Here is an 11,625-nt window from a genome sequence, read left to right on the forward strand (position 1 = left end):
TATATATAAAGAAAAACATCAAACTGTCAAAAAGATAATGGCTACATTATATGGACTGTTGATATTTGCAGTTTCCAGCTAAAACAAGAAAAATTAAATCTAAAAAATAAGTAAAACTTTCAGAGCCGTGGGAATCAAACGTAATTATTCCATGAAGAGAAAATGAAAACTCACTAAAACCTGCATTTGTTTACATATATTTTTAAAACTTCAGTTGTTTCTTAATCCTGAACTAGATGCTATTTACATATCCACACTTATTTGGTGGATGCACTTTTCTTTTTCTCCACCCAACAAATAGATGTACTCAAATTACAAGTTGGATTTTTCTACGTTCTTCGGTGTGAGATGATACCGCTGCGTTAAAAGATTATTATAATTTAAAGCTTTTTACATACTTTTCCTGGGGCCCAATAAGTCTGTTCGCACTGTTCGACGGTAAGTAGTGTAACAACTCATGGTTAAAACCTACCAAGATATACAATTCCTGGCATTATTTCAAAAGAATTAGTATTACGTGTTGACATTCAGTGTAAAATAGAGAAATGTACAGTCATTTTACAGCTTCAAAACAAGCATGTTGGAGATCTAAACTAGCCTTCTCTCAGAGAGATCATTTTTTGGAGAGGACAAGTAGCTAAATAAAATACAGTTAAAACATAAAAACAGCATGACAAAAACAATGACAAAAATACAGCATTCGAATGTGTTGCTATAACATGTAGTGATAAGTTTCTTTTTCTCTTTTTTTTTAAAGTTTGCTTCATTTGCAAAAAAGGTGGAGTTTAGTGAGGTGTCAGTAAGGTGGGCAGGACGCGGCTGACACCGGGCGAGGTGGGGCGAATGTCCGGCCGCCCGAACGCAGCAGAGGAGACGTGGACTGGACAGAGACGGACCAGATCAGCTCCGACGTAGCTTCAACTCCTTCCAGCCGTCAGTCTATGGCTCTGCACTGACACACAAAGCAGAGCCGGATTACTCACGGGTCGGCCGAACTGCGGCCGTCTAATGTGCTGCGCCTCGAGAGGCGGGAGCTAGCGCGGCGGACCGACTCACGCTCTCAGTGATAGCCGTTAGTGAAGGCGGTGGCAATCAGAGGGCCCTGTGGGAGCAAGCACGCCATGTTAGAGTTTGCCGTTAGACAAAATGAGCACTTTGATTTTAATCTCTTTTAATGTGTAGAATTATTAAAACAGCTGCTGCACCACAACAAAAAAACAACCCGTGCGGTTTGGTTGAAGAGGTGGTGGTGTTAAACAGAAGACCAGGGGTGCACCGATTGCAGCCATCAGGCCGATCACCGATCTCTAAAAAGCCTCACCTGCCGATTAAGATTTTGGCAAATTTATTTGTCTGAAAAGTCGTAGATATAGCAACAACGTTGGTAAAGTTGTCAACTGTAAGGTGACAATTGTTAACCATGAATATAGTAGGGCTGGACGACGTGACTGAGAAACTTATCACGATGTAAGGGTTTCATATCAATCGATAGATGATTATTGGTTAATTTTGTTGTTTTAAATATCTAAAATACTGCCAAACCATTATTTATTTTTAGGTAATTTTGAGGGACAGTAACAAAATATTAAACTGCTGCTGCGCAAGTTACTCTACAAGCTGTTGCTAGGTAACCAAAGAGCAACTCAGTTGATACCACCAAGCTTGCTTAGCTAGCCGCGAGAGGTTGAGCAGCTAAAGTTTATCCTCTGCCGGAACATTAGTCGACATCTACGCTAAGAGATAAGTTCTGGAGAAGTTTAAAACTTCTCCAGATATTATCAAACAATATCCTAAGCTAACTCGCAGAGCACTGGAAATGGAAAAGGTTTGGCACAACTGCAAGCCTGCCAAGATACGGACATCCATCTAAACTGAGTGAGCATCAATCAGAGAAGCAGCCAAAAGGCCCACGGTGATCCTGCAACAGCTGGAGAGGTCCAAAGCTGAGGTGCGACAATCTGTTGACCGCACTACTAGCTAGAAAATGTGATGTTTGCTTCCACATGTTTACTATTCACTCCGGTCAGATGGAAGCAGCTAGACTTGGAAAAGTTAATCTCTCAGCAAGACAAACTTAAATCAGAAATGCTCAAATCAAAGCATGTTTATGTGGAATGGTCTACTCCAAGTCCAGACTCTGGGTTATCACAGTTTTCAGATACTGAGTTTGAGCTATTTTTGCAATGAAGAGTTGGCAAAAAGTTTGGGACCTACCCTGAAAGACCGGCAGAGAAAGGTGGAGAGGAGACGCAAGTTTTTATTTTTATTACTTTTCAAATTGAAAACCGTGTGCTACTTCCTTCCACTTCGCCTTCACACACCACTTTCTATTGGGGGTTGAAGTAAGATTCCAATAAAATACACTGATGTTGGAGATTTTGCTGTAATAAAAAATATGAAACATTTCAAAGGACATGAATGCGCTGCAGGGGCTTCTATTTCCGTCAAGCCTTCTCCAAAAAGCACCTATCTATTTTTATGGCAGAACATAGCAACCAGTGCTTCTGTAATTTCAATCCATTCGCCAGCAAACAATTTGCTCGGCAACAGTCGACCCGTTTGGTCTGTCGAGCGAAGCAGCACCCTGCAGGGCTGAAAAGCGATGCAACCTCAGAGCCAAGGACTATGGCTTCTCAAAAAACGGCCACTTGAGGCCGTCTCACCACACCCTTCCAACAATACCATGTGGACAAGTCCAACGTGTTGTCCTCCGATTACACGTTTGAACTCACAATGGGCCATTCAAAAAAAAAAAGAAGAAAAAAAAATTGAAACCACAAGTCAGGCATTTGGATATATATTTTTTTTACTTTTTAACATAACTGTGTCCAGTTATTGTGGCTTTACTTTGGTATTTAATGGTTTTGGGTTAGACGTATTAAACATGTCACAAGAATGATGTCGCACTGTGAAACAAAGAAACTGTAAGCGGTGTGGATTTTCAGAAGTTTATCAAGTTATATTTTTTACCTATGAGCCACTTTCACAGCCTGCTGAGCAGAAATTCACCAGTGAGTCATGGTAACTCACCCCCAAACTGTGGCTGAAGCCGGTGCTGGGGGCCGGGCTCGCAGCGCTGAGGTAGCTGCTCACAGCCGACTCCTGACTGGCCGTCCCGTAGAGGTCAGCCATCGGACCCGGGCTGCTCGTTCCTAGAAATCCTGCGGAGCGAGAAGGGGTGGAACCTGGAAGGGAAAGAAAGCAGCTTCACTGACGGACGACCCGCTAATCGCTGCACTTTATTTGGACTTCTGTGTTCTAGGAATACAATGTTGCACCTCTAACGACTGCTGCCGCCGCTGCCGCCGCCGCCATTGGTCCGTATGCTGTAAGAGGAATGGCTAAGAAGGCAGAGGTGGAAGGAAAAACAAAACAAAACAAAAAAAAAAATCAAGATTATACATCCCTGGTTCTGAAGAACCTGACATGCAACTGCAGCGTCGCCCACGGATCTCACTCCAGTGACCACAAAATGTCATTTAGCCACACATCAGATAATTTTAGCAGAGAACAATGGAAACCATCTCAGAAACTGTCAGCAATCCTGCCTTCAGATGGAAACCGAGGAGGATCGCCAAACACAAACATGCAAACCAGAAGTGGTGAGGTGATGTGCCGACATGTGGAGTAGCAGACTGAGAAGATGCTGCTTGTAAAGTCCAGAGGAGGGGCTGACTGACCTGTGAGCTCAGGGGGGTGGGGTGAAGTCAGAAGGGGAGTCCTCTCTAAGTGGAACTCTAAAACAGAAACATCAGAGTGCTGTTGAGACACACACCGTCAACAACACGCCAGCAAGGACAACACACACACACACGTTAAAGGCGAGGGAGAAGCCTCGGAGGTGAGGAGCTGAATAAACAGGATGTTAAGAATAAACGCACAAAGCCACTGAAGGACAGCACTGAACCCCACCCAAAAAATGAAAATAAAATTTCTCCCAGTAATTATTCTGAAACGGCAGGAAATAAAATAAGTGTCAAACACAGTCACAAAAGCTAGAGACTCCAATCGGAGTGAGTGATTTCATATTTAAAACGCAAGAGTTCTAATTTTCTTTGGTGGAAATCTAATTTTTAGGGTTATTTCCCAGATGATCAGCACATTCTACTGTAGCACACAGCCACGCCGTCGTTAACACACACACACATCCCCACACACACACTGGTTCAAGCTATGCAACGCCACTCCCTGATATTTACAAGCAGCCATTTACACTCACAGTGTTTCATCTGTGAAGACATGTTTGTATTTGTGACAGTGTGTCTGCTGCCAGCTGTGATATGAAGCTGCTCTTTAGAGTTTAAAATGTGACCATGCAGCACTAAAACTGGGATGAGATGTGAAAAAACATTCAACTTGCTCTTACTGAATCACATGCAAAAGGTATTGCGATTATTAGGGGTGCACCGATTGCAGTTTTTCCAGCCGATAGATCACAGATCTTCTAAATGCCTAGAATGCTAACTCTGAATTTGATTGATTTAATTTTTTCTAAGTTAGCAACATTACAATGACTATCGTGCAGAAGTGACCCAGTGGTAAACCCTTAATCACAGGAGTCAGATGTCAGCCGATCTCTCAAAATGAAGGAAATCAGGATCAATTTCTCAACCGGTCGACTTATCGGAGCACCCCTAGAAAGTATTATCCGAAAAGCTGATTTGTTTTCTTAGCATCTGGTATTAAGGACTAGGAATTACCTCATGTATGATTTTAAAAGCTAATCTTGCAGTGTGTGTGAATAAAACATGATCCTACAGCAGGGCTCTGCAACCTGCAGCTCCAGAGCCAAGAGTGTCTCTTTGGACCTCGTACAATGGATCTTTAAAAGTTAAAAATGATAAATATCCAGCTAATGTTTTGTTTTTGAATATAGACACTAGCAAGTGCAGGTTTTAGTATTTTTTTCAATTTTTTAAATGTAATAAGTGCATTAAACTACAACAGAATGACACTGAAGGCATCTAGTGTCATTCAAAATAAAGATATTTTTTATATAATTTTTCTTGTCATGAGTTTGGAAGCTATATACTTTTATTTTTATGTAGTTATATCAACGTCCCATAGAAGAAAATGCATCCATCCTCTTTTAGCAAAGAGTTTTTGTTTTAAAATCCAAAAATAGGAAATAAAATTGTGGTGCTTTAAGAACACCACATTTCCGGCAGCAGTGATTGTTTACCACAAATGAAAGCTGTCTTTTTGTGACTAAAGATGTTTTATTTAGTTGGAATGAGGGTGAAAAAAATTGCCCTTTGGATTGTTAAGGTTGCAGACTCCTGTCCTGAAGTCATGTTGTAGTAATAATGCAGGACATCTAAATACACAGGCACTCTGGGAGCAATGTTACCAAAAAACAAAGTGTGTTTGTGTCGTCTTAAACTTATAAATCAGGACTATAATCGCTCTACTGCTGGGAATAAGTTAGACCTTAGAGATGCACTGAGAAATCAGCTGGTGGCTGGGATCGGGTGATTTTCAACTCGATTGATCCTGAGCAGATGTTTTTCTGATCAGTGAACGCCCCGGGCTAACAGGTCAACATCGTTGTTCATGAGAGAAGACGACTCAAGTTATCCAAATGCACAAAGATATATTAACAAAAAACATGACGTTGCGGTTTATTCTGGCCGTGACAGAGTGAGTTTACAATTTAAAGCAGATAACAGGAAGGTTGAACATATTACAACCAGTTTGCTGTTCATCCTTTCATCCTGGTACGTCAAAAATATCGGAAGCCTTTTGGAAATTAAGTAACAATCTGCAGCCTATACAACAAAACTATTAACAAAAGATGCCACTTCCAGTTTAACGCGTCAGATCTGTGATCCTTTGGTTTGAATTTTAATAAAACAGATTTACAGTGACTGCTCTGCGACACACACACACACACACACACACACACACACACACACCCCCACACACACACACACACACACACACACACACACACACACGCAGCTTTACTCCACCCCTAACATGAATAATTAATGACTGCCAACAGCAGCAAGGCCATAAAAACTGATTTAAATGCAGTTCTTATAGTCTTCAAAGAGGTCAAATAATTACAAAATGTTGAAAACACCACTAATCTGATCAGTGCATCTCTAAACATTTGTCTGTTTTAAACAGCTGCTGAAATAGACAAAATATGGCAATTTTCACTGGATTCTTTTAAATGTCTACAACTTTTACTTATTACCTAGGAAACCCAGTGAAACCACAGCCTGGTGTCTGGTAGCATTAAACAAATGACGTCTCTCACATTCACATATTCAAACAGTAAAGTGAATTATTTGGCTGACATTTCTTCCCTTCTTTCACTTTTGTCCAAATGACGGCATTTCTCCTTTGTAGTGGTAGACACTGGGGAATGTTACGCTCTTGTTCTGCACCTGGTGTTTATATTGTCATATATACACAATGAATCACAACAATCTGAGTTTTTGAGCAGAAACTTGCATAAAAATTCACATATACACAACAACGTAGCTGTCTTACTGTTTTCTCTCTTTTAGTTTTTACGTAAACCAATTTTCTGAGTACCGTTTTTTTTTTTGGCTTGGATTGTCCAAACTATATACGGCCATTTCTTTTATCCATTTTATTCCTGAGTTATTACGAGAGATGAAAACATGTGTGAGCATGCTGTGATTACCAGGGAACTGATAGGTGTATCCAGGAGTGATGCCAGCGTAGCTCCGGCTGGTGTAAGTGGCGGTCTGGAAGCCGGGATAACCTGCAGGGCGCAGAAAAATCTGCGTAAATATCCAGATCCCTCCGAAAAACAATGAAATGCACCGGAAACATTAGCACCGGTGGAGGACGTATTGACTCAACGCTGACGCCTTCATGAGTCTGTGGATGTAATTTCACACTTGTGCTCCGGATTTCTTTACAAGAACTGGAACGGGGAGCTCACTGGTTTAGGCTTTGGTTTCACTCTCAGCTGAACTCACAAAATGCAGATTTTCACTGGATGCAACCTGATCAACGCCTCGGCTACAGGAAACACCAGTAGGCACAAGAAGGTGTTATTTATTTTTCTGAAAAACTGTGAGCATAACTTTTTTTAATGTTCACTTGCTAATTAATGAATGAACTGAAGGACAGAAAGCACTTCTTAGTCTGAACAGTAGGTGGTATCATTGGCATGGTAAGTTAAGTTTCTGGTGCTGTACTATAAAAGAAGAAAATTATAAGATTAGAAATAAATATTTGAATGAAGAAGTGACAAAAAGTTTTTAAGAGCAACAGAGACAAACAGAGAGGTTTTAGGAAAAGCTCCTTCAGTCTGAAGTTGAATTAAAACATTAAATCAAAGGTCTTAAGTGGCCTTTCAACATGTAAAGTGAAAAGCAGGTGACATAACTACTATACAAGTGGAAGAAAAAAATATATAGCTTTTGACATTTATTTTTAGTACTGCAAGGATATATAGTTGCATTAATACTTTCTTAGCTCTGGTTGTGTGTTTAGTTCCCCTGTTTCTAGTTTTTTAGGCTTCTGCCAAGTTTTATTTCAAGATCGTCCTGTATTTACCGCCATTTAGTTTCCCCATCAACTGTGACCAGCTTCCATTGCCTTACTGAAGAAAAACATCCCCACAACATTATGCTGTTACTACCATGTTGTACTGCAGTGACAGTGCGTTCAAAGCAGATAGTTTCCTGCACTGTAACAATTCCCACATTTGGAAAATCATTAGATCATCTTCTTGCTAGCCTGGGACTTTCCACAATGGCCCTTTAGCTAAAAACGATACTAACCAACTACATTTTTAAATGTAGATATATTAATACATGCAAGTTTTAGTAGATTTTTTCCACTTAGAAAACTCTTACAATTGGAATGATGCTAAAATTACCAGTTATATCCTTCATATGTTCTTTAAAAATAACAGCAAATATCAAACATGAAAGTGGAGGGGGTTTTTTTAAACTTAATTTTAACATTTGTAGCTCTAAGCTAGTTTTATTTAGCAGGACTCTGGATTGTTAAGTTTGGTTTATTTCATAGAAGTTCAAACAAATGACGCTGAAGATGATTGCTGGTGTGGCTATAATGTGAATACTTTTACAGCAAGGTTGTGTTGCTTTTATTTCTTTTCCACTGGTGGGCACAATTAAATGTAGTGCAGACAGCTACAAGCTGCTGAAGGTGGCGGTGGACATCATCGCTCAGCTCCCCCAGAGACGTCATGCGACCTTTAAGGCGGCGGAAACGGTCAGCCTCACGTGAGCCGCCACGTCCTTCCTGTCCCGATCGATAGCAACTCACCCAGCATACCGATCCCTAGCATGAAGGCGTCCATCCCGTAGGGCATCACCCGAGAGCGCCCCCTGGCCGAGCCGGTGGGGGACATCACCTCCTTGGGCTGAGCTTTCTTACACTCCACCTGTTTTGATGGGAACGGGGGGAGAGGGGCCAGGAATTAAATTGGCACTGCTCGTTATTCTGACTGCCGTGGGGCGAGCTGCTCACCATTTTGTTGTTGATTTCGTGGAAGTGGATCTCGCAGACCTTCTCGACCACATCCTCGTTCTCGAATGTCACGAATCCGAACCCTGACGAGAGGAGAAACAAGAACTTGTAAAAACACACATTCACACGCACAGACACACTAGGCCTCTCCTGTACAGTAGGAGAGCTAATAGCGTGCAGTAATTAGCGCTGTAATAGCCGCTTAACACATTGGCCCCCCTCCCCCACTTTCAACGCTGCTATTTTGCACTCATCCTTGACCCCCAGCCGCCCCCACCCCCTCCTTCTTGAGCCAGAAGGACTGGGCAAAGCTGGTAGGTTGTCATAATCGATCAATCCCAGGGTGGGGAGGAGGTGCTTAAGGAGGCTTTATCCTGATCCCGATTAACAGACTGGCTAATTAGACTAGCCCCGTTTGTCTCCTCCAGCTCAGCCCACAGGAAGGAGACTCTTGTGGGGGAGGGAGGGGGATCAATAGCCACCCAGGAAGGGCTTGGAGGAAGAGCAGTAAATATGGAGAGCAAGAGAGGAGCGCAGGAGAAACGAGCGAGCGGATCAGGTCGGCCTCGTCTCACCTCTGTGCCTGTTTGTGGTCTTGTCGAACATGAGCATGGCGTCGTCGACCTGGGGGGGACACAAACAACACAGGGTTTTTTAGCAAGGCTCTCCGTCCTGCCACGCGGCATATTGCCTGACCTCAGCCCTTCTCAAGTTCTGCAGGGAGGCTCAGCAACAGATGGACAGAGTGGAGGAAGACTGGGGAGGGGGAGGAGGAGGAGGAGAGACAGGTTACAAAGTGGTGGTCCGGGGTGGGAGGGAAAAGACAGGAAAATATGTTCACAACAGTTCCCAAAACGTATGGTAAAAAAGTTGGAAGCGGCGTTGTGAATGTCCCCCCACCCCTTACATGTGCCTCTCTTCGCCCTGCTAAAGTTTTAGATCTCCATAGTAACTGTAACAACAAGGTCCTGTAGAGAAGAAACAAATAAAAAAAATAAATCCCCTTCAACCAACATCAAATATGCTTTTATGAATGTCGGGGAGAGAGCCAGAGAGACGATGAGGGCCGCAGAGAGAAACGGGGAGAGAGAGAGAGAAAGAGAGAAACGATGCAAACAAGAAGCCAGTCACAGACGGAAAGGTGAATCCAGCAGGTGGAGACTCGATGAGAGCGGAGAGAGCTGATAGCGAGAGGAATGGCAACAGGTGGAGATACGGTGAAAGAGAGTACAGAGAGTCCTGTAAGAGGGAGAAAGATTGGGTCAAAGAGGGAAAAAAAGAGCGAAGAAACAAAGGCAGAGGGAGAACAAAGAGGCCTGCAGGCTTTGTTTGTTGGCACAGTCAGCCAAAAGTCCTCCTCCTCTTCTCCCTTTGACCTCTCCCTTCGGCCCGGCCTCCCTTTATGGAGCAAAGACACAGGTGTCTATTCAACACACACACACACACACACACACACAGAATCTTATGTCAGAGTTGACCCAATCTTTCAGCTGACAGGTCCAAACTTCAGGCTGGACGCAGAGGTACTTGTAAACATTTGGTAAATTCATCTGCGCTACTGCTCTATATTAAGTTTACTGGATAAGTTCCCCCAGAATAATCTGTCACAGTCACATAAGAGCGTTAGTGATAGGACACTCTGTGTGTGTGTGTGTGTGTGTGTGCGTGCGTGAACCCCTGAGGACATTTTGCCCACAGAAAGGTCAAAGGTGAGTGAAGAGTGTGGTTGTGAAAGGGGACCTTTCAAGCAGCTTCTCAAGTCAATGTTTGCTTCCATCCTGACGGTTGCTCATTACGTCCAGGTTCGCCTGTTTCGTCTGGTTTTGATTCAGTGGGGAGAAAAATCATCAGAATTTGGAGCAATGAAAACTGGCCCAGAGAGTGCTGACTAATGCACACTTGCTGCTTAATAGGGTGCGATAACATAGCTAGAATAAATCCCAGCCTAACAAGGTTTCTCCTGTCTCCTGTGAAGTAAGAACATGAGCTGAGGCCTCACACAAATCCCCCTGAAGGATGTAAACAACAACATTAAACAGCCGCAAATAGAGTCGATTCCACCTCCCTGGCTATACTTTTATTCTTCAAATGGCGCACGGCCAAACAATATTCCCTCTCATCCCCTTTTCTCTTTTCCCTCCCCACCTCTCATCTTCCCTGCCCATCCCTCTCCGCACTCCTTTGTCCTCACCAGGACGGGACACAAAAGGTCCAGTGAGGCAGTCTAATCAGGAACTTCCATGGATGGCTGCAGCCCACATTTCACCGGCCATCCCTCGATATACCTCTCGGCGAAAATTCATCTCGATGTTATGATTGAGGAGGGAGCGGCGAGGAGCTCGGGGCCGTATAGCTTCTGGCAGGGAAAATAAAGTGGCGCAACACGGCATGCTGCCTAAAAGCGGCACCTGTGTCTAAGCGTTTAAAAAGTTTGGACGACTTTTTCAGTCGGGTTTAGTAGCGTGTCGTTGGCGTAGAAGAGAATCCCATCACGATCGACTAATCTGTTGATGCTCATGCTCAATGTGGGAAGGAGAACGATTAGGAAAGTGGCGTCCCATATGCCGATAACTTTTGAATAAACTGGCAAAATACTTGCATTGCTTTGTTTAGAGGTATAATAGCCCTGGTTGCCCCCGCCCCCTCAAACCACACCAACCCACAGTCGCCCCATCTTTGCCCCAGTTCCCTCTCCAAAGTAAGGCCCTCCCTCCCCGGAGCCTTTGTGAGTCCATCATCCATTCTCCGCCTTGCACAGTTGAACTGAATTTCGATGTGAAGTTCAGAAAAAGTTCAACAAAAACCCAGATTTCCACAAACATAAATTTGGAATCTTGAGAGAAGTTTGTTGAGGTCGATTCAACTTGTTGTTCATTTGTTTTATTATTATTTATATAAATATGTTAAAAGCCCACCCCTAACTCAGCCAGCGGACTGATCCTAACACCCACCTCATCCCTTCTCCTTCAGAACAAAAAGACCCTTACCCACAGAATTACTTGGGGACAATGGGCGAGCCAGGTCACCACGGTAACGGGCCAGAAGGGGGTTGTGGGTAGTAGCAGCTGTTACATCAGATTAATTCAGATTCTGATAATCCCCCCACTTCTTCTTCACCATCACCACACGCTCTGTACAAAA

The 11,625-nt window shown here is 43.3% G+C and overlaps 1 protein-coding gene across 3 annotated transcripts; it reads right to left on the minus strand.

The window, feature by feature from the left end:
• Window positions 1-180: 180 nt before the first annotated feature.
• LOC103461084 (RNA-binding protein Musashi homolog 1-like) lies at window positions 181-9,909 on the minus strand. Of its 3 annotated transcripts, none has more exons than XM_008403411.2 (9): window positions 9,060-9,906; window positions 8,485-8,567; window positions 8,281-8,398; window positions 6,659-6,739; window positions 3,681-3,737; window positions 3,279-3,341; window positions 3,031-3,185; window positions 1,057-1,102; window positions 181-947 (listed from the first exon to the last, which is right to left on the minus strand). In XM_008403411.2, exons 1-8 carry the CDS (start codon window positions 9,094-9,096, stop codon window positions 1,061-1,063), a joined length of 636 nt encoding a protein of 211 aa, XP_008401633.1. In that variant the 5' UTR covers window positions 9,097-9,906; the 3' UTR covers window positions 181-947; window positions 1,057-1,060. The 3 variants fall into 3 exon arrangements, with proteins under 3 accessions (XP_008401633.1, XP_017159065.1, XP_008401634.1); XM_017303576.1 differs by having other exon boundaries at window positions 181-952; window positions 9,060-9,898; XM_008403412.2 differs by lacking the exon at window positions 3,681-3,737 and having other exon boundaries at window positions 181-952; window positions 9,060-9,909.
• Between the last annotated feature and the right edge of the window lie 1,716 nt (window positions 9,910-11,625).

Source organism: Poecilia reticulata, unplaced genomic scaffold (assembly GCF_000633615.1).
Source record: "Poecilia reticulata strain Guanapo unplaced genomic scaffold, Guppy_female_1.0+MT scaffold_575, whole genome shotgun sequence".
In the NCBI taxonomy this organism is placed as follows: Eukaryota; Metazoa; Chordata; class Actinopteri; order Cyprinodontiformes; family Poeciliidae; genus Poecilia; species Poecilia reticulata.

Coding starts and splice junctions, on each gene's coding strand:
- LOC103461084 (XM_008403411.2), bottom strand. CDS start 9,096: ATGCTCATGTTCGACAAGACCACAAACAGGCACAGAG. Junction 6,740..8,280: donor GCTAGGGATCGGTATGCTGG/GTGAGTTGCTAT, acceptor TGCGCCCTGCAG/GTTATCCCGGCTTCCAGACC. Junction 3,186..3,278: donor GGCGGCAGCAGTCGTTAGAG/GTGCAACATTGT, acceptor TTTCCCTTCCAG/GTTCCACCCCTTCTCGCTCC.